We start from the raw sequence: 21,713 nt of genomic DNA, 5'->3' as shown, positions 1-21,713 counted from the left end.
AAATACTTTTAAATATTTTAAACCCTTCGCAACAGTTCAAAGCTCTGAAACATTTCGTGTGAATTAAAAAAGATTCTTAATAATTTTATTATTAATTCTGATTCTTTTAATAATGCTTATATATCCTTGGGAATCGCTTTAAATGACTCAAATTATGAAAAATTCCTTGGAATCTAAAATAAAAAATATTATATTTAAAAAGTAATTCGAGAAAAAAAAGGGGAAATATTTCAAGAAAGAAAAATAGGACAAATTTCAACAACAAAAACCAATTTACAACCAAAAATGGAAAAAGTTACATTTTTGCATGCAATTTCATATTAATAAACCCAAATCATTTTTTTTTAAACTAAGTTATAGAACTTTCAGGACAAAATGACGAATTTTCTATGCAAACAGTTGAATTATCAAATAAAAAATATGAATAAATTTTTTTTACAAATTTATCTTTAAAATGTAGCACTTGGTCATTTACAAATATAGTATTCGAAATCTGCGAATGAAAAAGATTCCAACGATATGTTTGAATTAAAAATTTGAGAATAAATGATCTAGTTTATGTGAAATTTAACGCGAAAATGTTCAGTATATTTTACTAAATTCAACCACGCTAACTTTAATTTACTGATGTGATACCCGACTTATTTTGGGGAAATTCTGTAGCTAACTTTTAGCTAGATTTGAAAACTTATTAAACTAACATGATAAATTTGGTTTATTTCTCAAAAAATGGTGTTTCTCAAAACTATTCTAACATAATTTTGTACTCCCATGTGAAAAAGTATGAATAGTCTCATTCTTAGCCTAATTTTGAAACTTATTAACAAACATAATAAATTTTTTTGATTGCTTAATCAATTACATTGCACAACATTACCCTTTTAATAGTTTGCCGTTAAAAAATTTATTTTTGTTTTATACAAGAAATTAATAAAACAGATGAAAATTATACATCATATTTTCCGCTATAAATTTTCCGCCTGGGATACTATGATGAATATCATGCAATTTGTTTATGGAACTTAATAAAAATACCGCTTGAATTAGGGAAAGCTCAGGGGATTTTATTGATCAGCCGAAGTCAGGGATTTTGAAAAAGAATTTCAAAAGTCCAAGAATTTCTATAAGAAAAACTTTAAGTAATTGTTAAATAGTATCCTTTTTTTCTCGAATCACTTTTTTAATGTAAAGTCATTATAGTTACTCTTTGAAATGAAAAAATCACTGTAGCCACTTTTCTTTCAATAATTAAACCCACGAGTTAATCGCTATTGAATTCGGGTATACCTATATCTGAATTTTCTTGAATGCTTTTGAAACTTTTGGAAGTATTTTAATTTAATTTAGAAGTTATGAATAGCCTTTTTTCAAATTTCAAGGAATTTTAAATATATTTCAGTCATTTCAAGCGATTTCAAATGATATTAAATATTGCAAGGTATTTTTAAACATTCCAAAGAAGTTTCCATAGCTTTAAACAGTTTCAAAGCGTTTGAAACGTTTCAGGGTATTTAAAAAGTTTCAAAAGTCATTTTTATTAGGCTTAAACAATTTGAAGGCATTTCAAATAATTTAGGATTTTTTAAAAGATTCCGAGGAATTTTCAATTGATTTCAATAATTGAGAAGGGATTTCCAAGGTACCGTACCGCAGATAGCTGGGGCGGAATTGACCATGGCCCTGAAAAACACCCTGAAAATGATGATTTACTTGTAGAATTATATTTGTTTATAATTACCTCAGATCTGGCATTCGTGGAAGCGGAATTGTCGTTAGCAATGAAGGTCAGGGTGGATTTGAGATCCCTACAAACGAGTTCGGCACTGTCAAAAGCTCCCAATTGAACACAAAGTAGTGTACTCAATCTTGCGGCAGTTGATTGTTCTTCGCCGCGGCCTTTTTTTAACCCTCGTTCAACCGAATCTGAAATTGTCATTTTTCTGTCCTCAACGAAATCAGGAACATACTTGGTGGCGAAAATTTTCTCAATTGCCTGGAAGCAGCCAGTTCTTCCCTTAGCGCTCTTTTGTGTTAATCCGTCGATGGCTTCCTTCAGATTATCTTCAAAAGCATCTAGCTGGGTAGGTTCATCTACCTCATTATCGTTAATTTCATCCAGTATATTAGGGTCCGACAGGCCACTCGTCTCGCTGCACGCATCATTTATGGATTCCTCATCAGATGTTGTTTCTGCCCTCTTCCCGCCATGATGACCTTGAATTAATTAATACAAAATTGGTGAGAAAATTCGGTCTCGAAATCTAGTTAGGGTGTCTACTCAAATTCTGAACATAAATTCTGTGACACTTCCAGAATTTTTCCAGAGATTTCTAGATTTTTAGAGTTAAAATATTTCCTAATTCGGAGCCATTCAAGTAAATATTAAGAATCACATTTTTTAAAACAGTTTCAGACTTCAAAACATTATAAATCTGTGAACGGTTAAATTGTAATTAACTAAATTTATTACAAAATCGGAAAAATTTTAAATTATAGGAATAAGTATACGACAATTATACAAGTTTTTTATAAACAATCTTTTCAGCCTATATATCTAAAATGTACAGCACTGGTGATCTTTTAAATTATTTAAAATTAAATTTCGATGATCTTTAATTTATAAAAGGACAATCAGAGCCTATAATGTTTTAAATTTAGGACTGCACACCTTTTGTATCAATAACGGGTTTTACAGACCAAAATTCTCCAAAAACATGGGAAATAAGTCGATTTTTCACGAAAATAGGGAAATTAATTCTTTTAAATAAAGCTGAGAAATGTAATAGTTGATATTTCAAACAAAAAATTTCAATATTAAGCCATAAAGAGTTGAATTCAAACAAAAAAAGACGAGATTAAAACAAAATATTTTAATTCTCAACAAAAAACAGATTCTTTTTTAATCAAAGAGTAGAAAACTTAACCATGAGATTTAATTTCTAGCAAAAGAGATAAATGTTCATTAAGAGTTGAAATTTAAAACAAACAAGATTTTTTAATTAAAAAACAAAAAAATATTTCATTAAAAATTTTTTTGAGTTCTCAAGCTAAAAATACGAGCTTTCTACAAAACAGTTGAATTTTCAACCAAGAAAATAAATTTTCCGCTAAAATAGGGTAATTCTTAACAAGACAGTTAATTTTTGACCAAATAGCTCAATTTTATACTAAACTGTAAACATTTCAAGGCAAAAGTACAAAGTTTCTACGAAACCAGTTGGATTTTCAACCCAAAAATATGAATTAAAAAAAAATAAATAAAAAAATAGTTAATTTTCTACCAAACAGTTAAATTTTCGACTTGTTGATATTTAAAACTAAATATATGATTTTCTTCAAAAAAGATTGAATTTTTAACACGAAAATACGCCATTTTAATAAAAAATTAACTTTTCAATAAAATAATTGAAATTTCGACTTATTTGTTGAAGTTTAAAGTGAAAAAGACGATTTCTCTTCCGAACCGTTGAATTTTGAACATGAAGATATGCATTTTCAAATTTAAAGAAGTTATATTCCAATAAAAAAAATTGAATTTTTAATCGAAAAAAATGAATTCTCAACGAAAAGTGTAATAGCTGATATTTCAACCAAAAATATTGTAATAATTAAAAAAATGTTGAATTCAAATACAGACAAAACTAAAAAAAAATAGTTGAATCCTAAACCAAAACAGATTATTGCTTAACCACGCAGTTGAAAATGTAACTATCGAGATTTAATTTCTACCAAAAGAAATGAATTGTCAACAAAGAAATTAAATTCTGAACCAAGAAAAATGTTCAGTTATGAAACAAATTTTTTATCAAAAAAATGTTACATTTTCAAGTTGAACTGTCTACAAAAAAGTTTAATTTTCAACGACCAAAAGGTCAATTGTTGTACAAAACTGTTAAAATTTCAAGCCAAAAAAATTCCTACAATCTATTTGAATTATATACAAAAAATATGAATTTTCACCAAAAAAAGTTAAGCTCCAACCAAATAGTGGAATTCTCAACTAAAATAGATTAATTTTCGTAAAATTTAAGCAATTTGATGTTAAAACCTTTAAAAATGAACGATTACTTTTTTTTTAATAACTACTTTCGAAATTAGAAGTTAAATTATGTATTAATATTTAATCAGTTGTTATTTATACATCGAAATTCAACACTTTCACTCACAAATTTTGAATATTTGATTTGTAATTGCTCATTTGAAATGAAAACACAAATATTGATAAGTATTATAAAATTGTTTCTTTTATTAATTAAAAAATGGCCAATTGACTGAGTGAAAAAATGAAATATTTTAAACTGAAACAATATTTGAATAGGTTTTGTAATTGAACAAAAGCGTTTAATTATGCATCTATTACTTCAAAATTACATAAAAATGAAAAATAATGTTGTACAATTTTTAAAGTAAAATTCTTTAAAGATCTGCATTCACTCATTAATTTTCGGGATATATTCGGCAAGTAATCCGGGAGAAATCCACGGCCAAAATATGCCAAGAATTGAAGGGATTTTATTTTATACCCTTTTTTAATATTGAAAACAATATTTAAATTAAAAAACATAGGTATGTAGTGAACATATATATCTTAGGTCGCAATATTTTCTAGATCATTAAATTCTTTTGTATATTAATTTAAATAATATATGTCCTTGAAAATGTCGGAAAACAAGTCACAAAGGTTATCAGATGATCTATTCTGGAATGACCCACTTTAGGCAGAGTAGATTTTAAGAAGTAAGAGTTTGTATGGAATTACATTTCAAAGTCAGAAAACAGCTATTTTTGACTGTTGAGTATGCTGTAACAATTATTATTTATTTCAAAAGGTTTGGTAATGTTTAAAAATCGAAGCATTGAAATGTGCAGAATTTTTAAGTTTGGAGAATTTAAATTTAATTCAAATAGACTTTTCGACTTCTAAGTTATTTGCGACAAAAAACAACTTGCGTCACTCTGGTAATTAATATTTTCCATTACTCGACCGAAAGAAACATTACAATATTTTGCAAACTTGTAAACGAATCTTTAAAAAAAACTAAGCTACATAAGAAAATAAAGGTTAAATAAACAGAATTAGAAAATCTGATCTTTCTATCGTTCAATTAAGAACTCAATTTCGCTGTATCTAATAATTATGTATCGAAAGTAAAGCAAGTAAAACACAGAAAGTGAATGTTGAATTACATAAGATGAAATGAAACCAGTTGTTACTTCATATCTTTGATTAATTCTGATATCACCTGGCTCTGTTATCTTAACCCAAAAACAATAATGATTTAAAAACCTGAAAATATAAATACTATACTGAAAATATATATATATTTTTTTTTAATTAAATAATAAACCATAAAAATTTTAGAAAAGAGAAATTCTTGCGGAAAAGAAAGGTCCATTATTAGAACAGAGGAAGATCTCAAGGTTATCTTTAAATTGAAGAATTAGTGTTAATTTTTCTTTGCTAATTACCATACGTTATTTAAATTAAGCTTATTTAGACTGAATTTATAGTATGTATTGAAACCTTTGTTTTCAAAGACCAGATATACGAATGTGTAAGAATATTTACATTTTTCTTATCTATTTTCTTGAAATAAAGGTCTGCAGATATTTCAGAATAAAGAGTAATGGAATATTCTGGACTTTTAAGAGCTTATCAGGTTTCTGTAGTTTAAAGTTAATAATTTTTAACGCTATATCTTGCCTAATACTATTTATACTCATTGTTTTCTATTTTTCTTATTATTGATATTATATAGCTTTCTAAATTTTGCTTCAATGGAAATGATTCCAAAATATCTTTTTTTATGAAACAGAAAGACTAGAATTCAGAGATTCAAAACTAGAAATTAAAAACAAGTTTTTATAATAAATAAAGGTGAGAGTTGCACATATTAGCCATTAGAAATCAATATAGTAATTCAAAATTCTTATAAAGGTCGAGAGAAATACTTGGCGATATTATTGAAACCAGTTTGGACTCAATTAAACTTTTAGGGATAAAAAATAAAATAATAAATTATAAATGTATAAAAATTATAAATATATAAAAATTATAAATATATATAAATTATATGTTAATATCTCTAGACTTTTTTCTCTTACAATTCATAAATATTATTTTTGAACCAGTTGAATTTATATAATAAAGAATACATTTTTATCAAAAGAGACGAATTTTTTACGAAATGGATTAATTTTTTAACCCGAAATTTTCAATTTTTAACAAAAAAAAAGTTCATTTGAACCCGAACATTCTAATTTTCAGTTGAATAGATACATTTTCCACAAAATAGACGAATTTTGAAACAAAGAACGAAAATGATTTTCAACCAAGTATGTAATTGAATTTTCTAACAAAAAATACATGAATTTTTGACTAGAAAACATCTATTTTCAATACAAAATGTAACAGTTAAGTTTTAAACAAAAAATTTGAAATATATACCAATAGAAAAATTTTTAAACCTGTTTTAAGCTGACTGTAATTATTTAAAAAAATTTTAAGAAACCTTTCGAAATTCAAAAATTTCCTTAAAGTTTTGAAATTTTTATGCAACTGAAAATTTCGTTGACAATTAATTTTTCAAAATAAAAAATAATTTTCCGATGATTTGCAAGGAAATTTTTGTTCTTTCTTAAAACTGTTCGAAATTCTTAAAAGGCTTCTATATTTTTCCGAAATCTTTTAAAATGATTAGAATTTTTCTAAGAATTTAACAAATATTCTGCATAAACTTCTAAGTCCGCTAAATATCTTTTAAACTGATCATTTTTTTGACAATTTTTGAAATCTTTTTAAGTATATAAACTTAAAAATAAAAAAATTTATCTATTTTTTTCCAGGTAAATTTGTGAAACATTTAAAGAACATTTAAACAAAATGCAATTCAAAACTGGAAGTCAAATCAATTTCAAAGCATTGACCTGTTTTCAATATAATTTCCAGCAAATTCTTGTCGACTAGCAGTGGAAATTATATACACGCATGTTTTTTCAGCTGTTGCTAAATTTGGAAACAAGAGATTGTACATTTATATCATTAGAACATCATTCGAAAAATATTGTGGATGATTTTAAAACAAAAATGTTCAACTAGCAAGATCACAAAGTTTTATAACAAATTTGATTAGGTTTAAGAGATATCTAGAAGGTTTGAAACGATTCAAAATAATTTAAAAATTAAAAAGTTTTTTAAAACTGTACATTTTTGAATACTTGTACATAACAATTTGGAAGATTCTTAAGCATTTTGAAAGGCTTTAAGGAAATAAAATTTAAAAAGATTTCGACAAATGTCGAAAAAATCTGGAAGATTAAGGGCAGATTTTTTTACAATAGTCAGATTTCTGGGAAAATTTAAAAATATTTACGTTTCAATTTAAAATATAGTCTGGAAGATATTAGAATTATTTCTAGATTTTGCAGAGTTTTAAAGATGATTTTTTTAAAGAAAACTGAACTACTATTTCAAAATATCGCAAATTTTTCTTGAAATTCCTGAGAAAATGATTTTTTATTTTGAAAAATTAAATGTTAAAGAAGTTTTTTTTAATATTTCAAATATCGGTGTCATTCATTTTTTTATTCGTTGAAAATACAACTCCGTACTTGAACCTAATTAGAAAATTCCCGAAATTATAAAATTGCCGAAATACAAAAATCCCAAATTGAAAAATTCCTGACAGAAAATGACCGAATTTAGATAAATGATGGTTGATTCTTATCAAATATTTTTATCAAATAAAATCGTGTGTTAATGTTTAAAGTTTAAAAAAATTATTTTCTGAATTTGAAATATAAATTGAAAAAAACATATACATATATATTTTTAGATAAAAGTTTTGGTTTGAAAATTTGCATGGTATCTAAAAAAATTAAAAAGAAATTTTTAGATAGATCAATATTGAATGGAATCTTATAAACTTTTTTTGGAAAATGTTATTGATCGGAAAAATTGAGCTTTTTTATTTCAGGCGTACGTGATGTTTAGCTTATGTTTTAAATATGTATAATTTTTATACAATTATTATTATTTAATTCAAACCATAATTTTTAAAAACTTTAAACATATAAAATTCTTTCATAAAAATATTTGATTGTGTTTTTAATAAATAAATAATATTGATAGAAAACCAATTCTTTAAATTTTAAATTCGAGAAATTTTTTGATCGGCACCTTATAATTCTATTATTTTCTGCCGGGAATTATGAAATTCGGTAATATATAAACTCTTCGGGAATTTTATTATTCGGGAACTTTTATATTTCGTCAATTTTGAAAGCTGTTAATATTATACATTGTCGAGGGATAACTGAAAAATCGAGAAAAATAAAATTCCCGACTATGCAGAATTCCTGAACAACTTTATAATATGTCGGAATTGGAAAATTCCCGAACAGTCTATATATATGTGACGAGCCTGATAAGATTTTAGAGAAAAGAAAGAATTGAGAACAGTCAGAGGTACTTGAACCCCAAGTATACATTTTAATAAATACATAAATAAATACATTTAATTGCTTAAATTCGGGATTTTTCTAGTTCGGATATTTTATAATTCGGCAACCACCTGTTCGAGAATTCTCTTATTCTGGAGTGTTCCAATTCCGTAATATTATTAACTGTTTAGAAATTTTATTTGTCGTGATTTTTTATGCGCCCCAAAAATATTTCCTTTTGTTGTTGTTGTTGTTAAAGTCTTTCTTTGATAAGTAATTAATTAAAAATAAATATGTATTTGTTTTTATTAGAATATTTTCCCCCTGAAGTCGAAAAACGATTTACGCGCAATATAACTAACTCATATGAATTCCAAGTTGAGTACCAACCCTGTTTTTTATATTAACAAATAAATACTTTTAAAAGCAAAAATTTTTGGAACGCAAAGTTTGTTCATGAAAAATCACTTTTGTGATGTGCCTATTCGTAGTGAGCCAAACGTTTAGAAAATGAACCGAAACATATGGAAACAAGAGGAAAATTTTATTCTTCTGAAATGACTCGTGAGTTTTTTTTTAGCTCGTCGTGTCTGGTGCGAGACAAAGAGTGCACATTGATACATAATCTGCAGCCTAAGAGCATATTGAACCGGATTGAGTTGATTTTTTATCATCTGTACGAAACGCACTTACATATATTGATAATAAATTGAAGTTAATACGCAAAAACGGAATTTAAAAAGTTATATTGTTTCCAAAAATTAGTAATTTTTACATGAAAAACAATTAGGAACATTGTTATAATATTTATAAAAATTTGGGTAAGCCGAATTTTTTTATTTGCAGAATCAGCAAAAATGTTCAGATTCTTTGAAGGGCACAGAATATAACCTAAAAATTTGAAAAAATCATGTTTTCACGTTGCATACGCGAATTGTACGAGAAAATGGATCGATTGACGTAGAACTTGTGTCCCACGTAATAGGTCACTCTTACATCTGGAAATTGTGCGAGAGCATGGAAGTCACATGTTTCGGTTGAAAATCGGACCAAGAGACAAGCGATATTTTAATCAATGAACACATACCAGTCTTAAAACCCAACACAAAAATAAAATCCCCGAAAGTAATCGATATGAATGACAAGAGATTGAATTTTAGCAGCAGGCTGACGAAAATAATGTAAATCCGTGACGTAAGAATAAACGAGGTCGAGTCAACAAGGATGATTTGTCTCGCCAAATTCAGGCATGATTTAACAATTTCCTCATTCTAAGAATGCAGAAACCGTTCAGAAAGAGTAATAGATTAAAAAAAAGTAAGTAATTATGACAAATATGGACAGATACAACGAGGAAGGAAGGCAGAAAACCGGGGAATTTAAATACCAAGAGATTACTCACGTTGTTTTCCTTTTCTACTTCCTTTGCCAGGCATTTTTAAGCCTTGCACAATTTACACTAACAAAAATACTCGATCAAGAGGGTAAATGTCTCGCACAATTAATTTTCTTTCGTATACTGAATACACTGTATGAATTTTTAATGAAAATTGGATAAAAACTCATTAACATGGTGTGAAACGTTCAGAACATACACGTCGAGACAGCCAGCCAGGCTTTCTCACTCGCAGTCGTCAGTTCAGTTGGCTTTCTTCACTCGGCTGGGATCTGGGCTAGGTGAAGTCGAACATTCACGAACACCCTCGAAAGTACTCGAAACTTTGTTGCTTTTGCGCCAAACTTTCCGTGGGCGGTCATTTTCAACCAATCAGGTGGTGGGTTGCGCAGAACTTAAGTTATGCGCAAGCGCAATGACTAGTACTCAGGTGATAAGCGGGCATTTAAATTATGGCGGTATGTTTGATATATATAAATTGGGAGCTTAAACCGGTTTTTATTTTCGATTCTTTGAACTGCTTGCATGAATGACTGTTTTGGTTTACCTGTTTTATTCTATGAAATTTCTTAAATATGTCATTGGCAATATCAATCTGTATTAATTCATAATAAGTCCAGGAAAACTGGAAATTAGTCTGGAATTTTGAGAACCGAGAAAAAAGCCGGGGAAATTAGGTATATTTTCAGTATTTTCACTTACTAAAAAAATCGTTTTGTTTTCTCCTCAGTGCAACGACAAACATAATTAAGTATGCATTTCAGATTGGGTGGCAGAAATCCAAGTTGGATGCACGCCGAGGGTCCAACAATAATAACAACAATTGCATGGGGCGAAACTTTCTTTTTTTCATTAACTTGGAAAAAATCATTTTTTAAATAATCGCATTACTGCAAGATTCGGCTCCCCACCCGCTCCATAAAGCTTTGACATATTTTATGGACGCTCCCTGAGTATATTTGGATATTATTTTGTATAGGGCTGTAAAGTTTCATGAAACTTTGGAAACTTATCAAAGTTTCGGATATACTTCCGAAAAAGTCAGTCAATAATATTGACTTGATACTGTTGGCCCAGGGTTTTCTTTTGGACCCCAGTTGAACGCACAAAAAGGACTTTTGGTGCAGATGAATATAAATTAAGGTATGAACAATTTTAATTTTGTTAAACAATTTTTTTTTTCAAAATCTCGAAAAATATTATTTAAAACCCAATTTTTTCACAAATGTTGTAGATTTCGTCCAAACATATATTTTTTAAATGAATACTTTTTTTCTAAAATTAATTTTTTCGAGAAAAATAACAAAAGTGAATTTTCAGATCATTTTGTTGTTTGGGCGTTTGAAAAGGGGTAGATCTACAACCAAAGTTTTAAAAGTTTCAAATATTAAGGCGGGAAAATTTTAAATATTGAAACTACTGAGTATTAAATTTCAACATTTAATTATGTATTAATAAACTATAAAAATTGTTAATTAATGCAGTAAAATATTAATAATGATTTTCGAACCTTCTATTTTTCTTTATATCTTCCAAAATCTTGATAATATTTATTTAAATGATTCGAATTTTTCTACAATTTTGTTTATATTCTGCAAAATATTTACGAAATTGCCATAAAATCTTCCAGATTCTTTTTCTTAGCAATTCTTTAATTCTCTTGAAATATTTTTCCTAACGTTTTTACAAAATTTTACAATATTAAAAAAATTTCCTGAAAATGTTCCAGACTCTTTTTTTTTACAATTTTTGATATATTTTTAAACATACTCTTATAATTAAATGTTCAAAACAAAAAGTCATAAATTTTTTCAGGAATATTGAGAAGATTTTTTTTATTATCTTGTAAGCTTTCAAAATACGTAAAAAGCTTCCAAACTTTAGTACGGAATCTTCAAAAATTCCGTAAAATTAAAGAAATTGCTTGAAAAGCTTCGAATATATTGTTTTGACAACATTTTAAAATGTTTTTAAATCTTTATAAAAATTTTCTTATATGTACTTAACTTTTCAAAATTAAAGAATCATTAAAAATGTTCTCAGGAATCTTATGAAAGTTTTTTTTTTATTATCAAAAACCTTCAATTTGATTTATAGCTGTTGACATTTCTTTAAAATTTAAATTATTTTAAAATCATTTTCGAACTTCTGAACATTCTACATATCTTTTAAAATGATTAGAATTTTCCTAAAATTTGTTCAATGTTCTACAAAATTAAAAAAAAAACGCTCTAAAAAATTATTTTTGAGTAAAAATATTAAGAAATTTTTAATTATTATCTTGTTATCATTCAAAGTCTTAATAAAGCTTCCAAATTTTATTTCAAAATCTTCAAAAATCTACATTTTCTTTCAATTTCTTTGATTTTTTTTTTAAATCTAAATATCTTTTAAAATTAGTTCAATGTTTTGTAATTTTTTTCAAAATTCTATAAAATTAAAAAAGTTGTTGCCTGAAAAGCTTCTAACTTCCTTTTTGAAACTTTCACAAATCTTCTAAACTGTTTTCATATCTTTATAAACATTCTCTTATAAATTAATTTATCCAAATAAAACAATCATTTAATATTTTCTGAGGAATCTTAAGATAGTTAATTTATGTCATTGAAACCTTTTTCCATAATTCTTAGAAAGCTTCGTTTTTCGAAATCGTCAAAAATCTAAATTTTATTAACCATTTTTTAGAAAATTTCGAAAGACTTGAATTATTTTCTTACAAAATTTAAAATCATGTACAATAAAAAATTGTCTTTGAATCTTTCAAATTCTTTCTCAAGATGTTTTGAAATCTTCAAAGCTTAAAATTAATCTTTTAAAATAAATCTTATTGTCAGAATCGGTATTTCTTGTTGTTGCTAATTTTAATAGCAACATTTTAATAACAGAATTACTTTTCAAGATTAAAAAACAATTTACAATACATATGCTTTATATATACTTTAATATTTGAAATCTTTGATTTTCTAAAGTTATGTTTAACATGTTTTTTCTTTAAAATAAATATTTACAATTAAAATCACAAATATCTAATAAAATTTTGTTTCACTTGACCACTCTTATCTTAACCACTAAACAATTAGAAAAATGGTATAAAAAGAAATTACCTATACCTAAAAAATTTAGTTTTTATTCAGATAACCTTAAGGTTTAAAAATAAATTATAGTTAAATAAAACAAATGATGTGAAAAATAATATAGAATTTATTACAACATATAATTTTAGTACATAAATTGCGAGCCGAATTCGAACAACTTTTTATGAAAAAATACATATCAAAAGATTTAATACACGATAGTGAATGAATGATCGTCGACGATAATTAAATTATTCATATTCAAACCATACACTCAATGATATCCCAACATTCTTATTTTATTCCACAGAATCATTCATTTCCCGTACGAAATTTAAACTTTGAATTAAAACAAGAACATAAACTTAATAATTAAATTTAAGGAACGTATAAAAAAAAGTGCACTGCGAAAAAGTCAGATAAATGTATTAACATAATAGAGTAATGATTGTAATTATATAAGCATTCCATAAAAACTTTCATGTAACAACCAACGCGTTTTTGATATAATATTAATGGAAAATAACTTTCTTATATCATATCCTTTGGTATCATAACATGGTAACATGCTGGAAAAAAATGCAGGTTAATTATTAGTTAAAAGCACCGCAAAAGTTTGTTTAAATGGAGAAACCATTTCCTAAGTCTTCTTACATGCTTGAGCAAAGTTACAACACTGAAATAAAAACACAATATTATTATAAAAATAGGTTAACAAAGGGTTCTTTTGCAAATGCCCAGTTATTTTCATCACACTGGTAATTTTCTCTTCTTTTGATTCAATCGAGTAATCGGTTAAATCTTATATTTAATTAACTGAAGGCACGTTCGCGATTCTTATTCTGCATTAATCTTAAATGCTTACATACTTTGTTCGAGTTTTACAGCAGAAAATTTTTTTAGTCGTAAAAAGTTAGTATTCCGTTTCGTCCAAATTCCACTACAAACTAGAGTTAGGCAAGCTTAGTAATATAAAACCCAAGCCCTTCACAATTTTTATTTTTATTTTTAAAAAGAATGTTAATTTGTTGAGCCATAACCCCCCTCCCCCCAAATTAAATAACTTCGCCGGAAAATACTAAAATATTTAAAGGTTGAAATGACAGGCCTCTGACTCATTTTATCATTCAAATTAGTATCAATAGTAACATTATTTGAAAAATAGTAAGAAAATATAACACGAAATTAAAAAATATTACATCGAGGTTTGACCGTTTTTTTTTTAAATCTGATATACAGTATAAATCTTCCAAAAAATCTCGTGAAATCCTTTTGAATCTTTCAAGATTGAAATTTGAAATCTTGTCACTTCTTTTAAAATTCTTTACAATCCCTTAAATTCAGTGAAATCCCTAAAAGTCCTTAAAATTTCATTTCCTTAAGTTCTCTGGAAATCCGTTTGAATGCCTTGAAATCTAGTAAATATCACTGATACCTTTTGAAATTTTCTGAAATCCTATTAAATTATTTGAAAACCCTTAAGAGTATTTATATATTGTTATATTTCTTGGTATTAAAAAAAATATACCTTAAATAGTTTAAAATCCCCCAAAAAATCTCGAACGACATCTTCAAATCTATAATACCTTTCCAGATTCCTTCAAAAATAATAAAATCTTTTAAAAACACTAAGATCCCGTAAAATCCTCACAATGAGAATAACCTTTTAGAATCCCTTAAAATTTCTTGTATTTTTTGAAATCACTTTAAATCCTTTAAAATACCCTGAAAGTTTTGAAATCCCTTAAACTTGTTCAAATTCGTTAACACTCACTGATTTCTAATTAAAACCCAAAAGTTGAACGTTTTATTTTAAATTTTTAAATTTGAATCTTAAAAAAATGTTTGATTCAGACATTTTTATTTAAACGTAAAACAATTTACAAGTATAAACTGGAAGCTTTTAACACTTTTCAATAGAACAATTTAAACTTAATTGCCCTTAAACTGCAAATTTTTAAATTATAAGTTTAGAAATTAAATATTTTCTTTAGGGTGAACATTTTTTAAATTACAAGTTAAATTATTTTAATTGTAATTCGTATCGTATTATTAATTGTTCAGTTGTTATTTATCCATTAAAATTATTTCGAACAATGCAGTTTCAAATTCAAATTAAATTAAAAGCTCTCAGAATCAATGGGTCAAAAATAGAAAATTTGAGATTGAAACAATATTTTAATGCGAATTGAAATTGAATAAAAGCGTTTATAATGGCTCTATTTGTTTCAAGTTATTTAAAAAATGAAAATGGTTCATAAAGGTTTAATCGGAAGTTTCAATTTGCTTCACTACTAAGACTTTACAATTGAAATAGTGAATTGTTTAACGTTAAAATCTGTAAATTGTTTAACTTTGTGGTTAACTTTCATCATTTAAAACTATAAAAATTTTAATTTACATTGAACAAAAAAGTTAAAAACGAACTTATTTTAAATTAAATTACATCATTTGATACTATATTTATGACATTTAAAGTGATTGGATAGATTTTTCTTAAAACAATTGTAATATTATTAAATTCCTCTGTAATTTTTAAAAACACAAGTCTTGAGTCCGAGGCCTGAAATTGTAATTTTTTTGAAACTCAACATTTCTTTGGGCAATTTATTTTTAGTTAATTAATAAAAATAAATAAAACATATTCATTTATTTTTAAACCCAAGTTAAGGCTCTGATAATCTGGAAAACAATTTAAATTTAGAGAGCAACGAATCATGCAATTGATATTTGGTCAAAATTCCTCTTTAACTTTAGTTGTTAGTCACATGCTATACAATAGTTGCTAGTGCTTACTAATTATATGGCAAAACTTTATTGCAACTGAACTTCTTTATTCAGAAGATGGCCAGTCCAGAAAAATAGAAAATCGTAAGTGTGATTGGGAATTATGAAGTAGTCTTCTACAATCCTGTGAACATTAAAAAAACAACATGAATATAATTCCTGCACATGCACTTATCAGTGTGTCTAAAAAAATCCTGAACAATAATTTCCTGACTATTCCAGGTACAATTTTTCAAATATTTCGCAATTTTTCTAACAATCGACTGTAAATATGTACAACGTTTCAGAGTTTATTATACATTTTTTTCCAGTTTCTAAGGATTCAATTAGTATTATTAATTTAGAAAGCTTTGACAAATTATATTACAAAATATCTTCAAATATATTAGCAACATCGATTAATTAAATAATTAAATAATACTAAAAACATAATTAATCTGTTTTTGAACTTGTCTCCAAAGTCGATAAATTTCGATAATAATTAAAACCCATTTTTATTTTATCTTCTTCAAATAAAAATTCAGTGCATATTAACCAAATAGTTGAATTTTCAATCGAAATGATTAATTTTCTACATAAAAAATACGAATTTTTAATGAAACACATGAATTCTCAAACAAATAGTTGAATTTTGAAATAAAAAATAACAGTTTTCTAACAAAAATCAAACAGTTAAATTTTCAGATAATATTAATATTCCATACCAAAAAATGCAACCAAATGATGAATTTTCAACTAAAATGATGAATCTTGAACTGAAATAGATTAATTTGAAACCAAAAAGATGATTTTTGAACAAAAGAGTTTAACTTGCTATAAATCATTTTTATTTTAAACAAAAGATTAATTTTGAAACAACAAGTTTAATTTTCTACCAAAAAGAGGATTTTTCAGTCAAATACTTGAATCTTCAAATAAAAAATACAAATTTTCATACTAATAGTTAACTTTTTATCTAAAAAAGACAAATTTCCATACAAAAATGAAAGTGTTGAACTTCAGATTAAAAAAATTAATACTGAACCAAAGTCATGGATTTTCAAGTATAATGATGGAATATTCAATTGAAATAGTAGTGGAATTTTCAGTTGAAAAAAAATGAATATTAAAAAAAAAACTATCTTAAAGAAAATAGTTATATTTTCAAAATAAGTACGCAATTTTATACTAAAATGATGAATATTTAACTAGAATAATTGAATATACAACCAAGAAGATTAATTTGTACCAAAAAGGACCATTTTTAAATAGAGAAGATAAATTGACAAATGAAATATAAATAGTTAAATTATCAGTTATAAACTTTATGTTCAACCAAGAGGTCAATTTTCAATCAAAATCATGAAACATTCAATTGGAATAATTACATTTTCAGCAACAAAAAAAATTCTAAAAGAAAGTAATTTACAAAAAAAAAAAATAATTAAAAAAAAAGAGTTACATTTTTAAAAAAGTGATAAACTTTTAACTAAAATTATTGTATTTTCTTATTATCTTTATTATTTATATTATTTATTATATTATTTTATTTATTTATTATTTTATTTTATTATTATCTTTGACTAGAATAGTTGAATTTTCAACCAAGAAGATTAATTTCTATAAAAAAGACGAATTTTCAGCTAAATAGTTAAATTCACACTTTAAAAATTAATTTTGAAGCCAAGAGATGAATTTATAACTAAAATGATGAAATATTCAACTGGAATAGTTACATTCTTTATTCTAAATACTCAAAGTAAAACTCAAAGTAAAACTCAAAGTAAAACTCTTGAATTTCAAACTTTTAAAATTGAAGTTTAAACATTTTTCACTTTTATAAATTATAGAGTTTAAAGATTCAGATTAAGTTCAAAAAATATAAATCTACGTTAAGATTTTCAATACTCTAAATTAAAAAATCAAACAATGAACTTAAAAATGTTCAAAATATATTATGTAAAGTTATTTTAAGCTCGATATATTAAAAATTAAAAAAATAATTTTTTTTTAAACTCAACAGTTTTTCAATTATAAGTTAAATTAGTTTTATTTTAAAAAGTTCAAGCATCCTTGAAAAGCTTCAAAATTTTATTTAAAAATCTTGAGAAATCTAGAAGTGGTTTTAAATTTTTCCAAATTTAAAATAATTTTAGAAATTTTTTTCAGAAGTTTTAAATATATTTTAAAATGAATTAATTTTTTTTACAACTTTTAAAAAATCCTGCAAATTAAAAAAAAAATCTGAAAAATTTGAATTTATAAATAACAACAAAATTTGGCTATTCGTACCGAAATTTTGGAGCAAATACCCACAGCCAGATTTTAAAAAAATGTAGATTTTTTCGGATTTCAAACAAAAAATTTAGAGCCTTTTTAATAATTGTGAAAGATTTCAAAAATGATCGAAAAAGAACCTTGAAGATTTTAAGGATTTTTTTTTCATTCATAGGATTTTCCAAAAATTATAGGAAAAAATCGATTAATTTAAAAATATATTTATAAATTCTGAAAAAATATGTTAGCACACTTGTTTAAATTACTTGAAATCATTTCCAGTTTTTAATTAATTTTGAATTGTTTGAAAACTTCTAGATATTTCTTAAAATTACTCAAATTTTTTCTACCAAAAATAAGTGCTGAGTTGTTATTTATATGTTCAGATTTAACAATTTCACTAACAAATTAAAAATTTCTTAAATAAAACAATTAAAATTGTTTTAATTTTTCAATTGAAGTTTTCAATTGAAACTTGGTTTCAATTTACTCGTCTTAAATGAACAATGAAATATTGCTAAATATTAAATATGTATTCTTTTTCTAAATTAAAAAATATAAAATTAAATAGGTTAAAAATTGAATAATTTAGACTTAAACAATATTTTAAATGTAATCAAAATCTTTAATTACGACTATATTATTATGGAGTTATTTTTAAGTTGAAAATAGTTTATAAAGTTTCAAACGCACGTTAACATTTTAAATGGCTAAACAAATTAACAGGAATAATATATGTATCAATAAATGTATGTATTGAATTTAATATAAAAAATAATATAAGGAAAGGCCTAACATTTTGAATTAAATATACTTTATTGATGATCATTAAAATTTTTATTTAAAAATAAAATTATCGGAATAAATGATATATTGATATCAGTTCTTATTAAGATTTTCGAATTAAAAAAGTTACAATTTGAAAATTCTCAAATTTTGAACGGATCTAGAATCGTAAAGCTCCATTAAAAAAATTTATTTAATTCTATTTACAGTTGATAAAATAAAAATCTTTTTTGTCACAAATTTCCAGCTTCAAATGCTTTTAATTCCCGGTCCAGCGGCCACCCTGATTAAGATAATCAATCTTCAAGCAAAAAAATTAATTTTTAACAAGAGTTTAACTTTCACCCAATAAAGCAATTTTTATTCTAAAAAGGATGAGTTCTAATTAAAAAATGTTTATTACAAGTTAATTTTTCAACTAAGGAAGATCTTTCAGTAAAGAAACAGAAAAACTGCAAACAAACTGTTAAACTTTCAAGCAAAAAGAACGAATTTTCAACAAAATACATGGATTTTTAACCAGATACTTGAATTTTCAACTAAAATCGATCAATTTTCATACAGAAACAGAATATTTAAATTTTCAGTTAAAAAAAAATTAATTTACAACCAAGAAAAAAACTAACTTCAATAAAATAGGCGAATACAGTAATACACGCCTACTTTTACAAATGAAGAATCATTCTTACTCAATTTTCTATTAAAATGAAGACAAATTAAGCAAGCTCTCGAAAAATCTCCCTTACAATTCCAGGTTTTCCAGGCTGGGTCGACACCCTTATACATTTCGCTGTAAAAACATCGATTTAATCAAATTTAATCTTGTCTCACAAATGACTTTGTTTGGAATTTGGACCGAAGGTACATAATGCATTTATCTAATCTAGAAAGGAATATTTGTTCGTATTCTCTTAATCGTTTAAATTTAAAGCTGGATTCAACAGGAGGGATTTTTCAATTAATTCAAAGGCTTGGCTCGTAAATATCCCAGAGAAAATTCGCAATCTATTTTGTGACCTCAGTGTCATCCCTGATTAGTAATTATCACAGCAGACTTTCATCTTTGCAAGGAATGAATTTCCGAACTTTTGATTTGAATAATCTGTGACTTTTTCACTTGGTAAAATATTCACACGATTCATAAAATTATTAGAGTTAATATAGCTGATGAAATTGTCGACAAAATTGTTGAGAAAATGAAGGACCTGGTGAGGGTGGAAGAGGAATTAGGGTTCGTGGAATCGGTATAAGCTAGGACTTTAGTATTAATTGTATCTGAGCTACCTAGCAATTTTTCGCAAGGTGTAACTCTTCTGACGAAGGTGAAAAGAGAATCTGCAATATTGGCTGGAGTTGGATCCTCGCAAGTTTCCAATTCTTTCACTACGCATTCTTGAAGTCTGACCAAATCGCTATAAAAAATACAAATTTTTCGTAAATAACTCAAGTTGAATGTGGATTTTTAAGGGTAGAATATTTTGATAATGTTGAGGAATTTGTTGAGAATTACCTGCATGCTTTGTGGTTGAAGACGAAGAGTGGCAAAACCATATCGGAAACTGAGCTCGCGTTTGCAGCTGATTCAATGCTTTCTCCGTAGGTAGAATTCAAACATTGTTGAACTTGACTCTGTTTGGCTTGGAAACATTCAGGTCCTCCAGCAGAGATAAACACTGGAAAAAGAATTTCGATTTTAAAAATTTTAAATTTAAAGATTCAGAATCAAACCAACAAAAATAGAAAGCCAGAGTGATCACTTCCATAACCTTTCCCAGATTTTCCCTGAATAATTTTCCATTGTTCCTGAAGAGTATTATTTCAAGAACAAAATTCTAATCAGGGAACATTTTCAGGGTGGCCGTTATAATAAAAGAAAAAATTACCAGTCATTTCCCGTTTTTTTCCGGTTCGCAAAAATGTTTTCATCTGAAGTAATAAAAACTGAGTTGTAAATCATTTTAAGTAATTTTAAAATAGAAACAATAAAAATTGAGCGATTACATTTTTTTTTATAAACTGGACACTCCTTAAATTAGAAGTTAAATTATTTACATTTAAAATAGCTTTTAAATCCTTAAAGAGCTTCCAAATTTTATTTCAAAATCTTAAAAAATGTACATGTTGTTTTAGATTTTTTCCAATTTTAAATTATTTTTGAAATTTTTTCAGAACTTCTAAACATTTTAAAAATTAATTGAATTTTTCCTCAAATTTTCCATATATATTTTTAAATCCTGTAAAATCAAAAATATTTTCTGAAAATATTCTAGATTTATTTTTGACAATTTTGGAAATATTTTAAAATATTCTCCTGAAATTAATAAAAAACAAATCATTTTCAATTTTTCTGGGTATTTTAAGAAAATTTTTTTTATTCTTTTAAAGCCTTTCTCTATTTACAAAAAAAAAGTTCTAAATTTCATGCTCGAAATCTGAAAAATCTATATTTTATTATAAATCAGGCCATCCTTGGCTCAAATATTACATTAATTTTTTATCTTTTCAGAATTTCGAATTATCTCTTAAGCGTATTTGAATTTTTTCTAGGAATAATAGGTGTTTAATATTTATTTATACAACAATTTTATTTACAAATTAAAAGCTTTTAAATAAAACAATTATAATTGTAACATCTAAACTTTATTTTTTGCTCAATCTTGAATATTTGTTTTCTAATTATTGATTTTTGATGAACAGTCCAATATTTCTGAATATTAAGCAATCGATCTTTTTCTAAATTGAAAAATTCCGAATACACAATTTTTAGAATAAAAAAATACCTGAAATTTAATAAATTTGAATATAACAATTAATTAATAATAATTAATCAATACATTAATAAATAAAAATAAATTAATAATTCATAAATAATAATTATAAATATATTATTTTGAAGTAATTTTAAAGTTTAAAACAGTTAATAAAGTTACAACCGGGCGTTCACATTTATTTAACTACTAAGACTTTTCCAT

General features: G+C 25.4%; 1 protein-coding gene across 1 annotated transcript in view; it reads right to left on the bottom strand.

Annotated features, from left to right (window-relative positions):
* The window catches only part of LOC117177170 (interferon-related developmental regulator 1), a 47,491-nt gene that overhangs the window by 12,086 nt on the left and 13,692 nt on the right, over window positions 1-21,713 (bottom strand). The window contains exons 3-6 of the mRNA XM_033367679.1: window positions 20,252-20,414; window positions 19,923-20,153; window positions 10,946-10,953; window positions 1,739-2,214 (exon numbers count right to left, since the gene is read on the bottom strand). Of these exons, the coding sequence (XP_033223570.1) occupies window positions 1,739-2,214; window positions 10,946-10,953; window positions 19,923-20,153; window positions 20,252-20,414 (878 nt within the window). The remainder of the gene's footprint in view (window positions 1-1,738; window positions 2,215-10,945; window positions 10,954-19,922; window positions 20,154-20,251; window positions 20,415-21,713) is intronic.

Source organism: Belonocnema kinseyi, chromosome 7 (assembly GCF_010883055.1).
Source record: "Belonocnema kinseyi isolate 2016_QV_RU_SX_M_011 chromosome 7, B_treatae_v1, whole genome shotgun sequence".
In the NCBI taxonomy this organism is placed as follows: domain Eukaryota; kingdom Metazoa; phylum Arthropoda; class Insecta; order Hymenoptera; family Cynipidae; genus Belonocnema; species Belonocnema kinseyi.
This window is presented reverse-complemented; position numbering and strand designations above follow the sequence as displayed.